At 36.6% G+C, this 12,618-nt stretch overlaps 1 protein-coding gene across 1 annotated transcript; it reads left to right on the top strand.

Moving 5' to 3' along the window:
• The first annotated feature begins 234 nt into the window (after window positions 1-234).
• si:dkey-118j18.2 (uncharacterized) lies at window positions 235-10,694 on the top strand. Its single transcript, XM_053488076.1, has 5 exons — window positions 235-535; window positions 2,402-2,481; window positions 3,118-3,277; window positions 4,275-4,404; window positions 7,905-10,694. The coding sequence occupies exons 2-5, from the start codon at window positions 2,462-2,464 to the stop codon at window positions 8,090-8,092; spliced, it is 498 nt and encodes a 165-aa protein (XP_053344051.1). The 5' UTR covers window positions 235-535; window positions 2,402-2,461; the 3' UTR covers window positions 8,093-10,694.
• The last annotated feature ends 1,924 nt before the right edge of the window (window positions 10,695-12,618 follow it).

The raw sequence follows: 12,618 nt of genomic DNA, 5'->3' as shown, positions 1-12,618 counted from the left end.
CTCTTAAAACAATTGCATTATCAAATCAGGGTATTTATAAAATCGCGATACTAGTGGAATTTAGTGGAATCGAATCGGCACCTAGTTGTCGTGATAATACTGTATCAGGAGGTGACTGGTGATTCACATCTCTAATAAGAACCGTCTTGGACAAGTCGATTGCAGAGCCTAGAAAATGGCTGAACGCCTAGTATGCACACTTGATGTAGAAGCTGGCGATTTGAGACGCGCCCATGGTTTGAGGTGTTCCGTGACGGAAGCTGATTTACCCATGCACAAAGATTTATTAATGTAAGCTCTTGAAAACGAGCTCTGTGATAGTGTCTCGAAAACTTATTAAACTAAAAACAAACAAACAAAAAAGAAAAACAGGGTTATAATTCGAGGAGCAGAACCGTGTCGCTGTTTTTTACGACTACTTACACGCGGTGTGTTTAGCTATTAAACACGAGTCACATTCCTCGCTTAGCTGGAAAATAAACAAACGCAATGCTAACGGCTAATGGACTGTAGATAACGAGCAACGCGGCGAGAGGTAAGTCTTTTTGTTTTGTAATTCGATAAACGTTATCTAATTGATTTTAAACGGCAAGCTGTGGAGATAAATTGGAATTAAAGAGGAGCGAAGTACTAACAATTTAGTAGGAAATGCGGAAGGGTGCTTCTGTAAAGCTAAGTGGCTAAGCTTCTCTTGCTAGTCATTGGTAGCTAGACTAGCTAATGCTAACTACAAAAACACGATTAATTAAGACTCGAGTGGTTTTTGCACATTTTCTGTGTGTTTTAAGATTAAAATACCCCTCCACTTTTTTTTTTAAAGGAAATTAGAAAAATTTCCTTAAGATTTAAGTAGGTTCATGTTTTATAAACGAAATAGATCGTTTTAATACTATGAAATGTTGGTATATTTGAACATAGACGTCGTAGTGATAGCGTGGCCTACTTGTTTAATATTGTAATGATTTTCCTAATCTACTAGACAGGTTGTCGTAGCTTTTACACATTCCTTTAGGATGGGGAATTGTGTGTACAAAGATTCAAAACCATGGTTTTAAAATGTAGACTCTGAGGAAACTCCAGGTTTGTGGTTTTGTGGCTGAACAGTTCTTCTATATACCTTTAATTGCACACGTTTTCTTAACATATTTACACTGTAATATGTCCTTGTTTCAAAGTAGATAAATAAAATGAAGCAACCATGGCTTCGGGAACTCTTAGGCAAAATGATAAGGGGCGTTCAAGTCAAACCTGGACCTGTGACGATTGAAGGTGTAAAACCAATTGACCCTTATAGAAGACTGCAAGCACAGTGATGAGACTCTTTGTCGCAGTAAAACATTTGAATATTGCCAACTTTTTTAAGAAGGCTTTACATCTGTGAATGACGTTTCAGTACATTCAGAGAGTGGAATGCCTAATCACTAAAAATCAACTGATTATTTGTTGCCAACCTGTTGAAGAGACGCACACATGTGTCTGTGGGATTTGTACACACAAATCATTCACCAACATCACTTGCATATTACGGGAACTCAATTAGGGAGTTATTGCTACATCCCCCATTCAGTCCTGACCTTGTTCCAAGCCATTTCCACATTTTTTGGACCGTTAAGACAGTTTCTGGGAAGCCAGTGTCTAAGACGTGATCATGGTTGCAGCGTACTGAGAAACCGTTCTATTTTAATGATATCCCAGCAGTAGTGAAATGCTGGGACAAAACGTGCTGATGTAGCAAAATATTATGTAGAGATATGAAGTTAGTTTTTTATTCTTATAACTGTGTTCTGTTATTCTGCACAATTAAAATACCTGGTTCAACATGAACAGCTCCTTGCCTTATGTACCAGTTATATTTGCTAGGGTTGTGCCTTATGTACCAGTATTGTATTTGCTATGGTTGTACCTGTGTTATAGATGCAGGGATTAAATAAGGCTACATTTTAGTAGCCCCCCCATTTTATCTTTTATTTCCTGTTAAACTGCTCTTTCCTCAAATCATACAATAGGTTGATTTGGAGGAAAAAAAAACTAGTTATTTATGATTATTTGTCCTGGAAGTATCATCTTTGGCAGGCACGATTGCCGTAAATTTTTAGATTCTGGGTCGTGACCACAAGAGCTCTCCAGAGTTTTCTTTAAGATGTTTATTTATATCTATTTAAGAAAACTTCAGTGTCAGTGCTAGGAAAAGGCTGTGCTTTCTTTTCAGTCTTTTTATGCAAAATGGAAGGGGGAAATGTTGTTTAAGTACATTTGTTCATACATTTTAAGATGTAAAATTAAAGTACATAATAAATGATACTGTAAGGCACACAAGGACAAGCGCCAGTAACAAAAGTTTTCAGTAAACGTTTCACTTGTTTCAGTTTTAAACAGTAAATCGTTTCTGTTCTTGTTTTAGCCAGCCTCAAGATTATGAAGAAGATTGGTTATGAAGACTGATTCAGACTGAAGAGAAACTATGGAGCTGTACTGGTACATGTAAGTAAGAATTGTCTGTTTATTGTTCTGCTTGCTTTATCCTTACCTTAAAGCCCAATGGAACCTAAATCCATGATTGCTATTTAATAACATTAACCGTGGTCTTCTGGGCAACGTATGAACAGTTAATTACCAGTGTGTACAGAATTAAATTCAGTTCTCCTATAATGTGAAGAGACTGAGAATTGTCTCAGTTGTGGAGGCTTTTATTAAAACTGTGGTCATGCCAGATTCATTCCAAAAAAGCTGTTCTGGCAGCTGGTGGTTTTCCAGCACATTAATTTAATTTGTTGCTTGGCTGGGTAAAACACTTTGGTATTCTGCAAATATTTGAATAGCCTACTTTACATTAGGTTTCCTGGAAATTAAAAGCTATTAATTTGATTATACCAACAAGTTTGTTCATTATTATTATTTTTTTTATTTTTACAAAATATTAGTTGAGGAGCCAGTAATGAAAAACTTTAGAGTTCGTATAAATCACTTTGAGACATTCTGTAATTGGAAAATCAACTCTAATTTGTGCCAGACAACATTAGTACCTGTATTTATATATATATATTATGTTTTTTTAGGAAGCTGGTCTGATTTACTTTGAATGAAGCTTTATTAACATGCCTATATTTCTCTTTGCAGAGTTGTCATAATATTTATTATGATAAAGATCTTCTTCTACGTTTGCTGGTACCGCTCAAGACAGAGGCAGCTGGCAGCATATCTCAGCAATCCACGCAATGCCCAGATTGTTATTGTCGGAGGAAGAGCATACCTGCATCAGATGTGCGAGAACCAAAACGTAAGTGTGCTATGTCAATTAATTAATTAAGGATGTTTATAGATGGTATATTTTATTTAATAAGATATTGTCTGGTTATTTACCTTCAATAAGAGAAGCAATGGTTTCTTTTCCTATTGACCATCAATTTTTTTGACTTCATCAGGCACTAAAAAAAATTAAGGTGATGTTAAATGACTGGAATTAGATTAAGAACTGCGCAACACATTATAAAAAGCTGTATAGAATGTGCCACACCATCAACTTTGGGGAAGAAATGTGTTCAGAAAAGAAATCATGAATGGAAATCACTAAAATGTTTCTTAAAAATGTGTGGTAAAAACTGACAGTAAAAATTACAGCTGTGTTTAATAATGAAAATTGTATGATCTGAGCTTGCTTCAGTTAGCCAGGTCTAGGCTTAGCAACGTCGTGTGGCAGTGAAGTCTGCTGACGACCTGAATTTAAGGACCAGAGTTTCACATCTGTGGGCTTGTTTTTTCTTCTCTTATGGGACAGACATATTCCAGGATAAAAATTTTGAAAAAGTGTTTATAGGTGCATGAAATATAATTTTCAGACATGAATTTCCCATCACACTGCGCATAGAAATCAGAGCGAAAGGCAGTCAAAGAAATCTTCGAGTATGCAATTTTTTTTGGCCAAGCAGTGTATTTTAGACAGCCCAGGAAGTTTAACATACAAACAAAAAGCTATGTTGTGCTTCGTTTAAAGTTAACTCAACCAAATGAAATGGAAATGGTTTCTCCAGAGAAAATAATTCAGCAGATATGATGCAGGAGGCCATTAATCCAGAATATCTTGGATCACTTTTATCCCTCTTGCTTATTACATATTTTTACTTTTACTTAGTATTCAGCTATACAAAGCTTGTTGCATCTCTCCCCTGAACAAAGTCTGTGTATTCTGTTTTCTCTCAAACTGAAGAGTTTAATGAAAATGAAAAATGAACTTGTACTATAGTTGGAATTGCGCTAATTCTTTTAATTTTTTTTAGAGATCAATTTGGCCAAATTGGTATGGCGTTCAGGATGACGGCTCTGTAGGTGAGCCATCTGTTTCTCTTCCTCCATCTTCATCTCTCTCTCATCTGGACCTGCCCCCTCCATACGAGACGGTTTCTGGAGGTAAAACCTGTTGTTGGTTATGTAAAATAATGTTTTATTTAATGATTTTTTTTGTGTGCGTGTTTTTCCCTTGTTACATCATGTTTCAAGTTCTACAGTTTTCAAGCACTTCAATAAGCAACATCACTTCAGAAAGTTAAAGATGACCGTACCAGATTTCTACATGGGAAGATGGTAAAAGGAAGTGACTTTAAAAATACTACGAGATTGCTTCCTTGTACTGTGTATATTAACAATTAAGTTGCGTAAGCTGCAGTGTAGGAAAGGTGATTTAGTGATGGTCGGTCACCACTATTATTATTGTTTTACTATAAATTGTATTACTATTGTTATTGTGGGAAGGCCTGTGTTCCGCTAATATTTCAGTCTGCTGACCTTGCTTCTTCTTTTTGTGCAAAGTGCTATTTAAATGAGTTGATGATCATGTGTGAGTTTCATGAGGTATTCCCCTTTTATCAGATAATGAATGTGCAGATAACTTTATTTTAAAAACTGTTTTTTCCCCTTTATCGAAAAAGCTCTTTTTGTCATAAACTTCTGATTAGCATAAACCCAGCAGGACATTTATATTTGATCTGTTGATTTTAATGAGTCAAATTCATTACATTGAAGTAAATTTATTAGGCTTAACTATTAGTCCTTAAGACTTCTATAGGTGGGTTGGATGTCTTTTTGACCTAGACAAAGACATGGAGCAGCATGGCAAATCCTAACATATTTTCCTTGCTCAATTATCCTTGTTTGTCCAGCTTTCGTTTCAATAAATGAAAGCAAACTATCAAAATTTGACTCGTATTCACTTAATACCGGTGCCATTGTTTCCCGGCATAGACCAGCAGATTACTGTTATTTTTTTTTCCCTAGCAAACACACCTGAACTTGTTTTTAGTTTATATATGGAGAGAGAGAGAGAGAGAGAGAGGAAAGAGATTGGTCATAGAGAATATCATGGAAGCATTAATGGTCTTTCAGTTTTTTCTTTTTTTAAACATTATTCTCTGTTCAGTTATTTTATTATTAGATAATCATGTTGGTTTATACAAAGACTTGAGCAGCTCCTAATTGGAATGAGATGGTAAACTGAGGAACGTGAGTTTACACGAGGACCAGAGGATTAAGAGACAATCTGAAGATTAGGCTAGTATTAGCCAGTGTTTCAACATTATCATGAGTCATGGTGATAATGTACGCCTGTTGCTTCATGTACACAAAGAGCAGCTCAACAGGCTGGAGAAGTGTTTTGGAAACAGTCATAACTGCCTGAAACGATTTTTATCACTTTTTATGTTTAAAAGTTAAACACAACAAAATGCTAATACGGCATACTTTAAAACTTGGGGACTTTTGTATACAGAATAGCATCAACTGAACATATTAAACAGTAATAAGTTTTGGTAGAAATGCTATATTAATGAATGAACAGTGACATCACTGATGTCAAATTACAATGTACCCCGTTTCATTACCTTGTACCGTCACTCATTTTTCAACCTGATAATGTTCCTTACTCTTAATCGTTTGTCAGTCTACAAATATGTAGGACTTCTCCTTTCAGAGGACAGAATTGCCCTGTGAGGCCATTACAGCATGAACATGTTACATTTCAACCTCTGCTGTAACTCTTAGCACATTCATAGCTATAGTCAAACACGCAGACGTTCATGCAATTGCCAGGATTGTGTAGCTAAATTCAAAAAGCCACTGGCAGGTTGCGTGTATAAAACTGCTTTTTACAGTAGCACCAGTCAAACCAAGCAAGGGGTATAATATATTAGGCAGCAAGTGAACAGTCAGTTTCCAAAGTTACTGTACTAAAAGTAGGAAAAACTGGCAAGTGTAAGCTAGACGACTATGAAAGCTAGACGACTGAGTCAGTACAGCAGGTCTTGTAGGGTATAGTGTGTGTATATAGTTATATTTGGGGTATATTATAGTTAAAAATTATAATCGACAGATTACAAAATTTGTCTTGTAACTATGTTCAACACTTGAAGGGGAAGAAGGTAAACGTGCGGTTTGGCTAGTGTCAATTTACTATGGGAGTGCAAGGATGCCACCCCTCCTCTCCAAAAACACAGCCAGTCTCCTCTCTAGAACCTGCACTTACTTTTCTGTGCTACTTGGGAACACATTTATGATTAACACAAAATCGCCTATATTTGAGGCTGAACAGCTTGTCACCAGTCATGCCAAGACCAAACTATTTAGTTGGTACCTAAAAGGAGGTCTGTTCCAAGGAAGGACAACCAGTAAACCAAAAACAAGGTCATGGGCACTGAAGCATCACTAATGCACAAGTGATGCAAAAACTAGCCTGTCTGGTCCAATCCCCACAGACGCTACTACTGTAGCACAAAGTGCTGAACCCCATTAATGCTGATTATGAGGGAATCAGCAAGAATGGAAGAAAAAGTTTACAGAAAAGTAGTGAGAACAGCAATGTTGTACGGTTTGGGATGTTGCCACTGACAAAAAGGCAGAAAGCAGAGCAGGAGATGGCAGAGCCGAAGATGCTGCAATTTGCTTTGGGAGTGACAAGGAATGGGACAGGATTAGGAGTGAGGTGTATTAGAGGGTAGTGCGGGTAGGACGATTTGGGGACAAAGTTAGACAGGCCAGATTAAGGTGGTTTGGGTATGTGAAGAGGAAGGATGAAATGAAAATGCCAGGCAGAAGGAAAAGAGGGTGGCCACTAGAGGAGGTTTATGAATATGGTGAGGGAGGACATGTGGGAGGTTGGAGTCACAGTTAAATGGAGAAAAATGGTCTGCTGTGGTGACCCCTAATGGGAGTAGAATAAGAAGATAGAAAAGTGTGATTAAACACAGATTTCTATGTATGGAGCTACGTTGAATAGTTTAAGGAATTTTCAAGATGTTGACTTGCCCTCCAAATTCCAATTTAGCATATTTTGCCTGTGCTGTCCTGTGTTGAAGTACAAGGCAAGTCTGATCCATAGAAGCTCTTTATTGTTTTGGCTAATTAGTGTACATTGAAAAAGTTTTTAACATGTTAAATTCAACTTCTTAAATGGTTGATTAAAACCATGTTATTGTGAAGCCCTTTCATATTTCGATTAGATTACCACACCACAAAAATGTAAACAGTTACTTTTAAAGCTAAACCATTACATACTAAAATTGTGCTGTTTCCTAATAAATACTATATAAAAAAACCAAGTTTACCATTTGCTTTAAGAACCTACTTTATTTACACACAGCATTAAAACCGAGCAAATGCAAGCAAGAAAAATGTTTGCATTGATTTGGCTGTTATTTAGTGTGTGTAATGATATCATTAGCTTAAGCAAAAAGGTTTTATTCAGTTTGTTGCAATGTGTCAGAGAAATGCTAGTTTCATTATCCACTCTTATTTACTATTATCCACTATATCAACTCTTTCGTGGTCACAGAATTTCATTTATTGCATAATGCACTTGGACGTATGGAGCGTACATTTTCTCTTCAGAATGACAGTGTTGTTCTTTTTTTGTGCTTTAGCGGATGACTTGAAGCCTCCTCCGTACAGCGAGTTTGCTCAGAATGATGACACAGATACGTCTCAGAGCATCGCAATCCCAGAGGGCAACAATTCGAGCATCAGCGATGACCCGCCTCCATACAGCCCCACTGCCAATCAGCACACCAGCGTCCAGTGCCAAGTGGAGCCTGAGGAAAGATCCAGCTAGTCCCTTCCAATGTCATTTCTTAATTTTGTTCACAGCAAGGGCTGTTATTCTTCATGCAATTGCTCAACGTATAGTTAGGGACTCATTTTATGTCAGTTTTACTCTTAAATAAAAGGTGCATGAGGTGGATTCTAGACATCCTAAGAGATTAAGGGAGCTGGCTGGTTAGGGATAGAGTGGCCTAATGTTCTAAACAGATAATATGGTGAGCTGCTCTTGTGTTAATGGGTGCTTTAAGCTCACTCATGCCTTATTTTGATTTCTTCTTGTATAACCAGCATCATAACACATTTATATACCATCTTTTCTAGACAATAAATTGCACCAGGTACAAGTTTTAATTCTATCTACTTAGAGCAAACTTTCATATACTTTGTTTTATAAGTCACTGTAATGTAATGTATCCATCATCTTATTTTACATACTGTATGTTCTGCTCCTAAAACAGCACTTAAGCGCAGCCTAGTAGTATATTATTGTTTTTGCTACTGAATATGTCCTTAAACATTTTCTTTTACTTTTAGACTGAAACCTCCTTATTTACTTAATATGGAGCTTTTTTGGCGTGGAAACATCGAGGTGATACTAGTGTGATTTCCAATAACCGTCCTCTCGCAAATGAAATAGAACACCTACCGCGAGACAAACCCATCACAAGTTACAGCATCTTCTACCCATGCTAATGCCTGGAAAATCTGGTTACACACAAGTGCACAGACCCCTCTGCAGTGATCTTGCATTGATTTTTATAAAATTTAATGACTTCTTCAGTACAGGGGTGGACAAATGATCTATTCCTTAGCCAGCCCTCATGTTAAGTGGAAACTCCAGATTATTGCCCAGATTCCTAGCACAGTTAGGAAGTTTATTAATCTCAGGAATAGAGAATAAGGAAACGAAAAATGCATATGACCCAGGTAGTCTTTATCATCACCTAATAAAATTGTAACATACATAAAGTTGAACGTTTCCTACATATGTATTTTCAGCAAATCACAGTATAAATATTACCCATGGCTTTTGGTTAGCTTTTTTTGTGCTAGCAGAAGGTTAGTTATACGACAGCTTTGCACTAGAGTGTAGATTGCTTTGTTTCATCAGTGTTTCAGCATACTGTAGCGCAAAAAAAAAAAAATTCTTTTGTAATTTGTAATCCACCTACTAGAAAAAAAGGACATTTCTCACCATCCAAATTGCTACTCTGCGAATGTGTGGAGTGCAGCATGCTGTGGGATTTCAAGCATGTGCTATAGTTACAGCAGTGAAGTTTGTCATATGATTACGTAGCTGTTAATCATCCACACCAAACTAAAAGTAAGAAGTACAATTTTTTTTTTTAAAGCCTGGACATAAAAACTCGCTCGTCGCTGGCTCCTAATTTGTCCACCCCTGTTGTGTAGTCATCAGTTAAGTGTACATAAGTGTGTAGATTGATCAGTGCCATGTTAGAACCCAATTTTTCAAATGTAGATGTGTTAAGAAACATTTGTTCTTGTCTCTATAAATGCCCAAAGGGACAGGATTCTGTGCAGAGGTTTAACCTCATGTTTATGCATAACCTCGCTTTGTATGTGATGACAATTTCTAAAAAAAAAAAAAAAAAAAAAAAGAATCCCCAAGCACTTTTATGTCTTGTAATTGCCTTACTTCTGTCTGTGTGTACTGTAAGTAGGCATGTGCCGATAATAGGGTGTACAGTATAGCTAAATATTCAAGTTAATGTTTTCATGGACCCTTAAAGCTATTATAACCATCCTTGCATTACATTCATGAGGAATTAACCTTGTCTCATTCAGTATGATGGTTCATTTCTTTTGCATTCTTCATATCATGAATGAGACATGTTTTCTTTTCGGTTTAAATGCTGCTATGCTTGTGAGAACTGGTCCAGATAAGCATTTTATTTTCTTAACTTGATATGATGTTATTGTAACCATGAATAAATCTTTCACTTATTGTGATATGACAATGTAATATCGGCACACGCCTATTTGTATGTGGCGAATTAATTAATCAAATGAATTAATTGTCGGAGTCCACGTGGCAATGATGACGTGTGTAAATGCGGAGAGTATAACCGCCATACTCTTTGGCTTATCAGGTGACCGTAATGATTTTATGCATTTACGCCACACAGTAATGAACCTGCCTTCTTTGATTTATTTCAGTATGTGTGTTTGGTAGTTGACCTTCCTGTCAATGTTAATGTGTTTTGAAAGAATGTATGACTGTGCAGTTGTCAAATGTATCAGGTTAACATGTACCTACTGGCCAATTTATTAGACACACCTTCCTTATTGGCTGCACTAGTGCCACAAAAACCACAGTGTAAGTGTCACTACTGAGTTGGGACTAAACCACAACACAAATATCTGTTAAGCAGTGATTCTTTGAAGGTCCTTTTTCACTCATTGACAGTGTATAGAGAGACTAACATTGTACAGAGCAACAGATGGGTTAGTCAGTATTTAAAGAACTGTAAAATGGCCTGTATGGTTGGTGAATCTGTTAAATGGTCAGTAAGTAGATACCATGTAATAAACTGGCAACTTGGTGTAAAGGGATCAATACTTTTTATTATTAAAGCATCTTGGTAAAAGAATTAGATCTAGTCTCTTTAATCTTTGTAAAATACTCTAATAAGTTATGTAATGAATGAATCATGAATTAGCAAGTATCAATAATCGGGTACACAGTATATAAATCCTGATGTCTGTAACTGATATCTGATGTTCCCAATGTTTGGGAAGCATTCACACAAGTACTTATTTATCATAGTGATACTTAAGGAGCTTCTCAGAAGACATTACAGGATTAAACAGTCCAGCCCTGCCTAAATCCCATAGAGAATCTATGAGGTATTGCCAAGAAACACAGATGCAACTTACAGGCAAGCTGAAGGCTGCTATCAAAGCAACCTAGTCTTCAGACTGGGCAACCAGGCTGCTATCAAAGCAACCTGCCAGTAACGCCTCTGCAGTGCCACTGGCTAAATTGTTAATTCTTTTTGGTTGAACTTAGGAAATTAATATTCTAATATTTTTATATACTGGATTGTTTTATTATCATGGGCTGTAAGCCATAAACATCAAAATTCAAACAAACAAAAAAGCAGAAAAAAAAGAAATATTTCACTTTACGTGTAATAGATCTAGATTATATGCGAGTTTCTGAATTTAATTACAAAAACGTTAAAAATTTTTTTTTTTTAAGATTCTTGGCACAATTTTTGACAGGCAAGAGAACTGGGGTAAAATTGTCGTAATATTATAAATACCTTAGTGAAAAGGTGTACTACTTTCGTGTACTACAAATATATTAAAATCTTCTATAGTATGTTGTAAATATACTAACAAAAACATGTATTATCAGTTAATATATAAAAAGTATACTAATATCATGCTGTTACCATTTTTTGGAATTAAACTTTAAACATACTTCAAAATAATTGCATAATAGTAAACTTTGCAAAAATATGTTATAGGAAAATATACTTTAAGTATATTTCCAAAGCACACTTATTTAAACTTTTTTTCATAAAAAATGCTGGAAACAATCATTGTAACAATGTACAGAAAGTATACATTAGAATACATTTTAATACACAGTAGTCATTTCAGTATATTTTCAGTGAAATTTGAATATACTTTTTTAAACTTATATTTAGTGCTCTCTCTCTCTCTCTCTCACGCTCTATCTTTCGCGCGTGCGCTTTCAAACTCAGTATTGCGCGCTGAATTTCATCCGTGCGCGCGCTCTCTAACACGCTTTGCATGTTGAATATGGAAGCAAAATAGTCTCAATAATAATTTACACAAATAACACGACGCACACATGCGTATTCCATTATATATATATATACACTCAACAAAAATATAAACGCAACACCTTTGTCTCTGCTCCGATTTTTCATGAGATGGACTTAAAGATCTAAAATTCATTCCAGATACACAATATTACCATTTCTCTCAAACATTGTTCACAAATCAGTCTAAGTGTGTGATAGTGAGCACTTCTGCTTTGCTGAGATAATCCATCCCACCTCACAGGTGTGCCACATCAAGATGCTGATCTGACATCATGAGTAGTGCATAGTAGTGCATCATGAGTACCTTATACTGCCCACAATAAAAGGCCACCTTGGAATGTGAAGTTTTGTCTCACAGCAAAATGCCACAGATGCCACAAGCATTGAGAGAGCGTGCAATTGGCATGCTGACAGCAGGAATGTCAACCAGATCTGTTGCTCGTGCATTGAATGTTCATTTCTCCACCATAAGCCGTCTCCAAAGGCGTTTCAGAGAATATGGGAGTACATCCAACCGGCCTCACAACCGCAGACCACGTGTAACCACACCAGCCCAGGACCTCCATATCCAGCAGGTTCACCTCCAAGATCGTCTGAGACCAGCCACCCGGACAGCTGCAGCAACAATTGGTTTGCATAACCAAACAATTTCTGCACAAACTGTCAGAAACCGTCTCAGGGAAGCTCAACTGCATGCTCGTCGTCCTCATCGGGGTCG

The sequence above is a fragment of the Clarias gariepinus genome, chromosome 26, assembly GCF_024256425.1.
Source record: "Clarias gariepinus isolate MV-2021 ecotype Netherlands chromosome 26, CGAR_prim_01v2, whole genome shotgun sequence".
Taxonomy (NCBI): Eukaryota; Metazoa; Chordata; class Actinopteri; order Siluriformes; family Clariidae; genus Clarias; species Clarias gariepinus.
The sequence above is the reverse complement of the archived record's forward strand: the minus strand, read 5'-3'. Positions and strand labels throughout refer to the sequence as shown.

Coding starts and splice junctions, on each gene's coding strand:
- si:dkey-118j18.2 (XM_053488076.1), top strand. CDS start 2,462: ATGGAGCTGTACTGGTACAT. Junction 2,482..3,117: donor ATGGAGCTGTACTGGTACAT/GTAAGTAAGAAT, acceptor TTCTCTTTGCAG/AGTTGTCATAATATTTATTA. Junction 4,405..7,904: donor ATACGAGACGGTTTCTGGAG/GTAAAACCTGTT, acceptor TTTGTGCTTTAG/CGGATGACTTGAAGCCTCCT.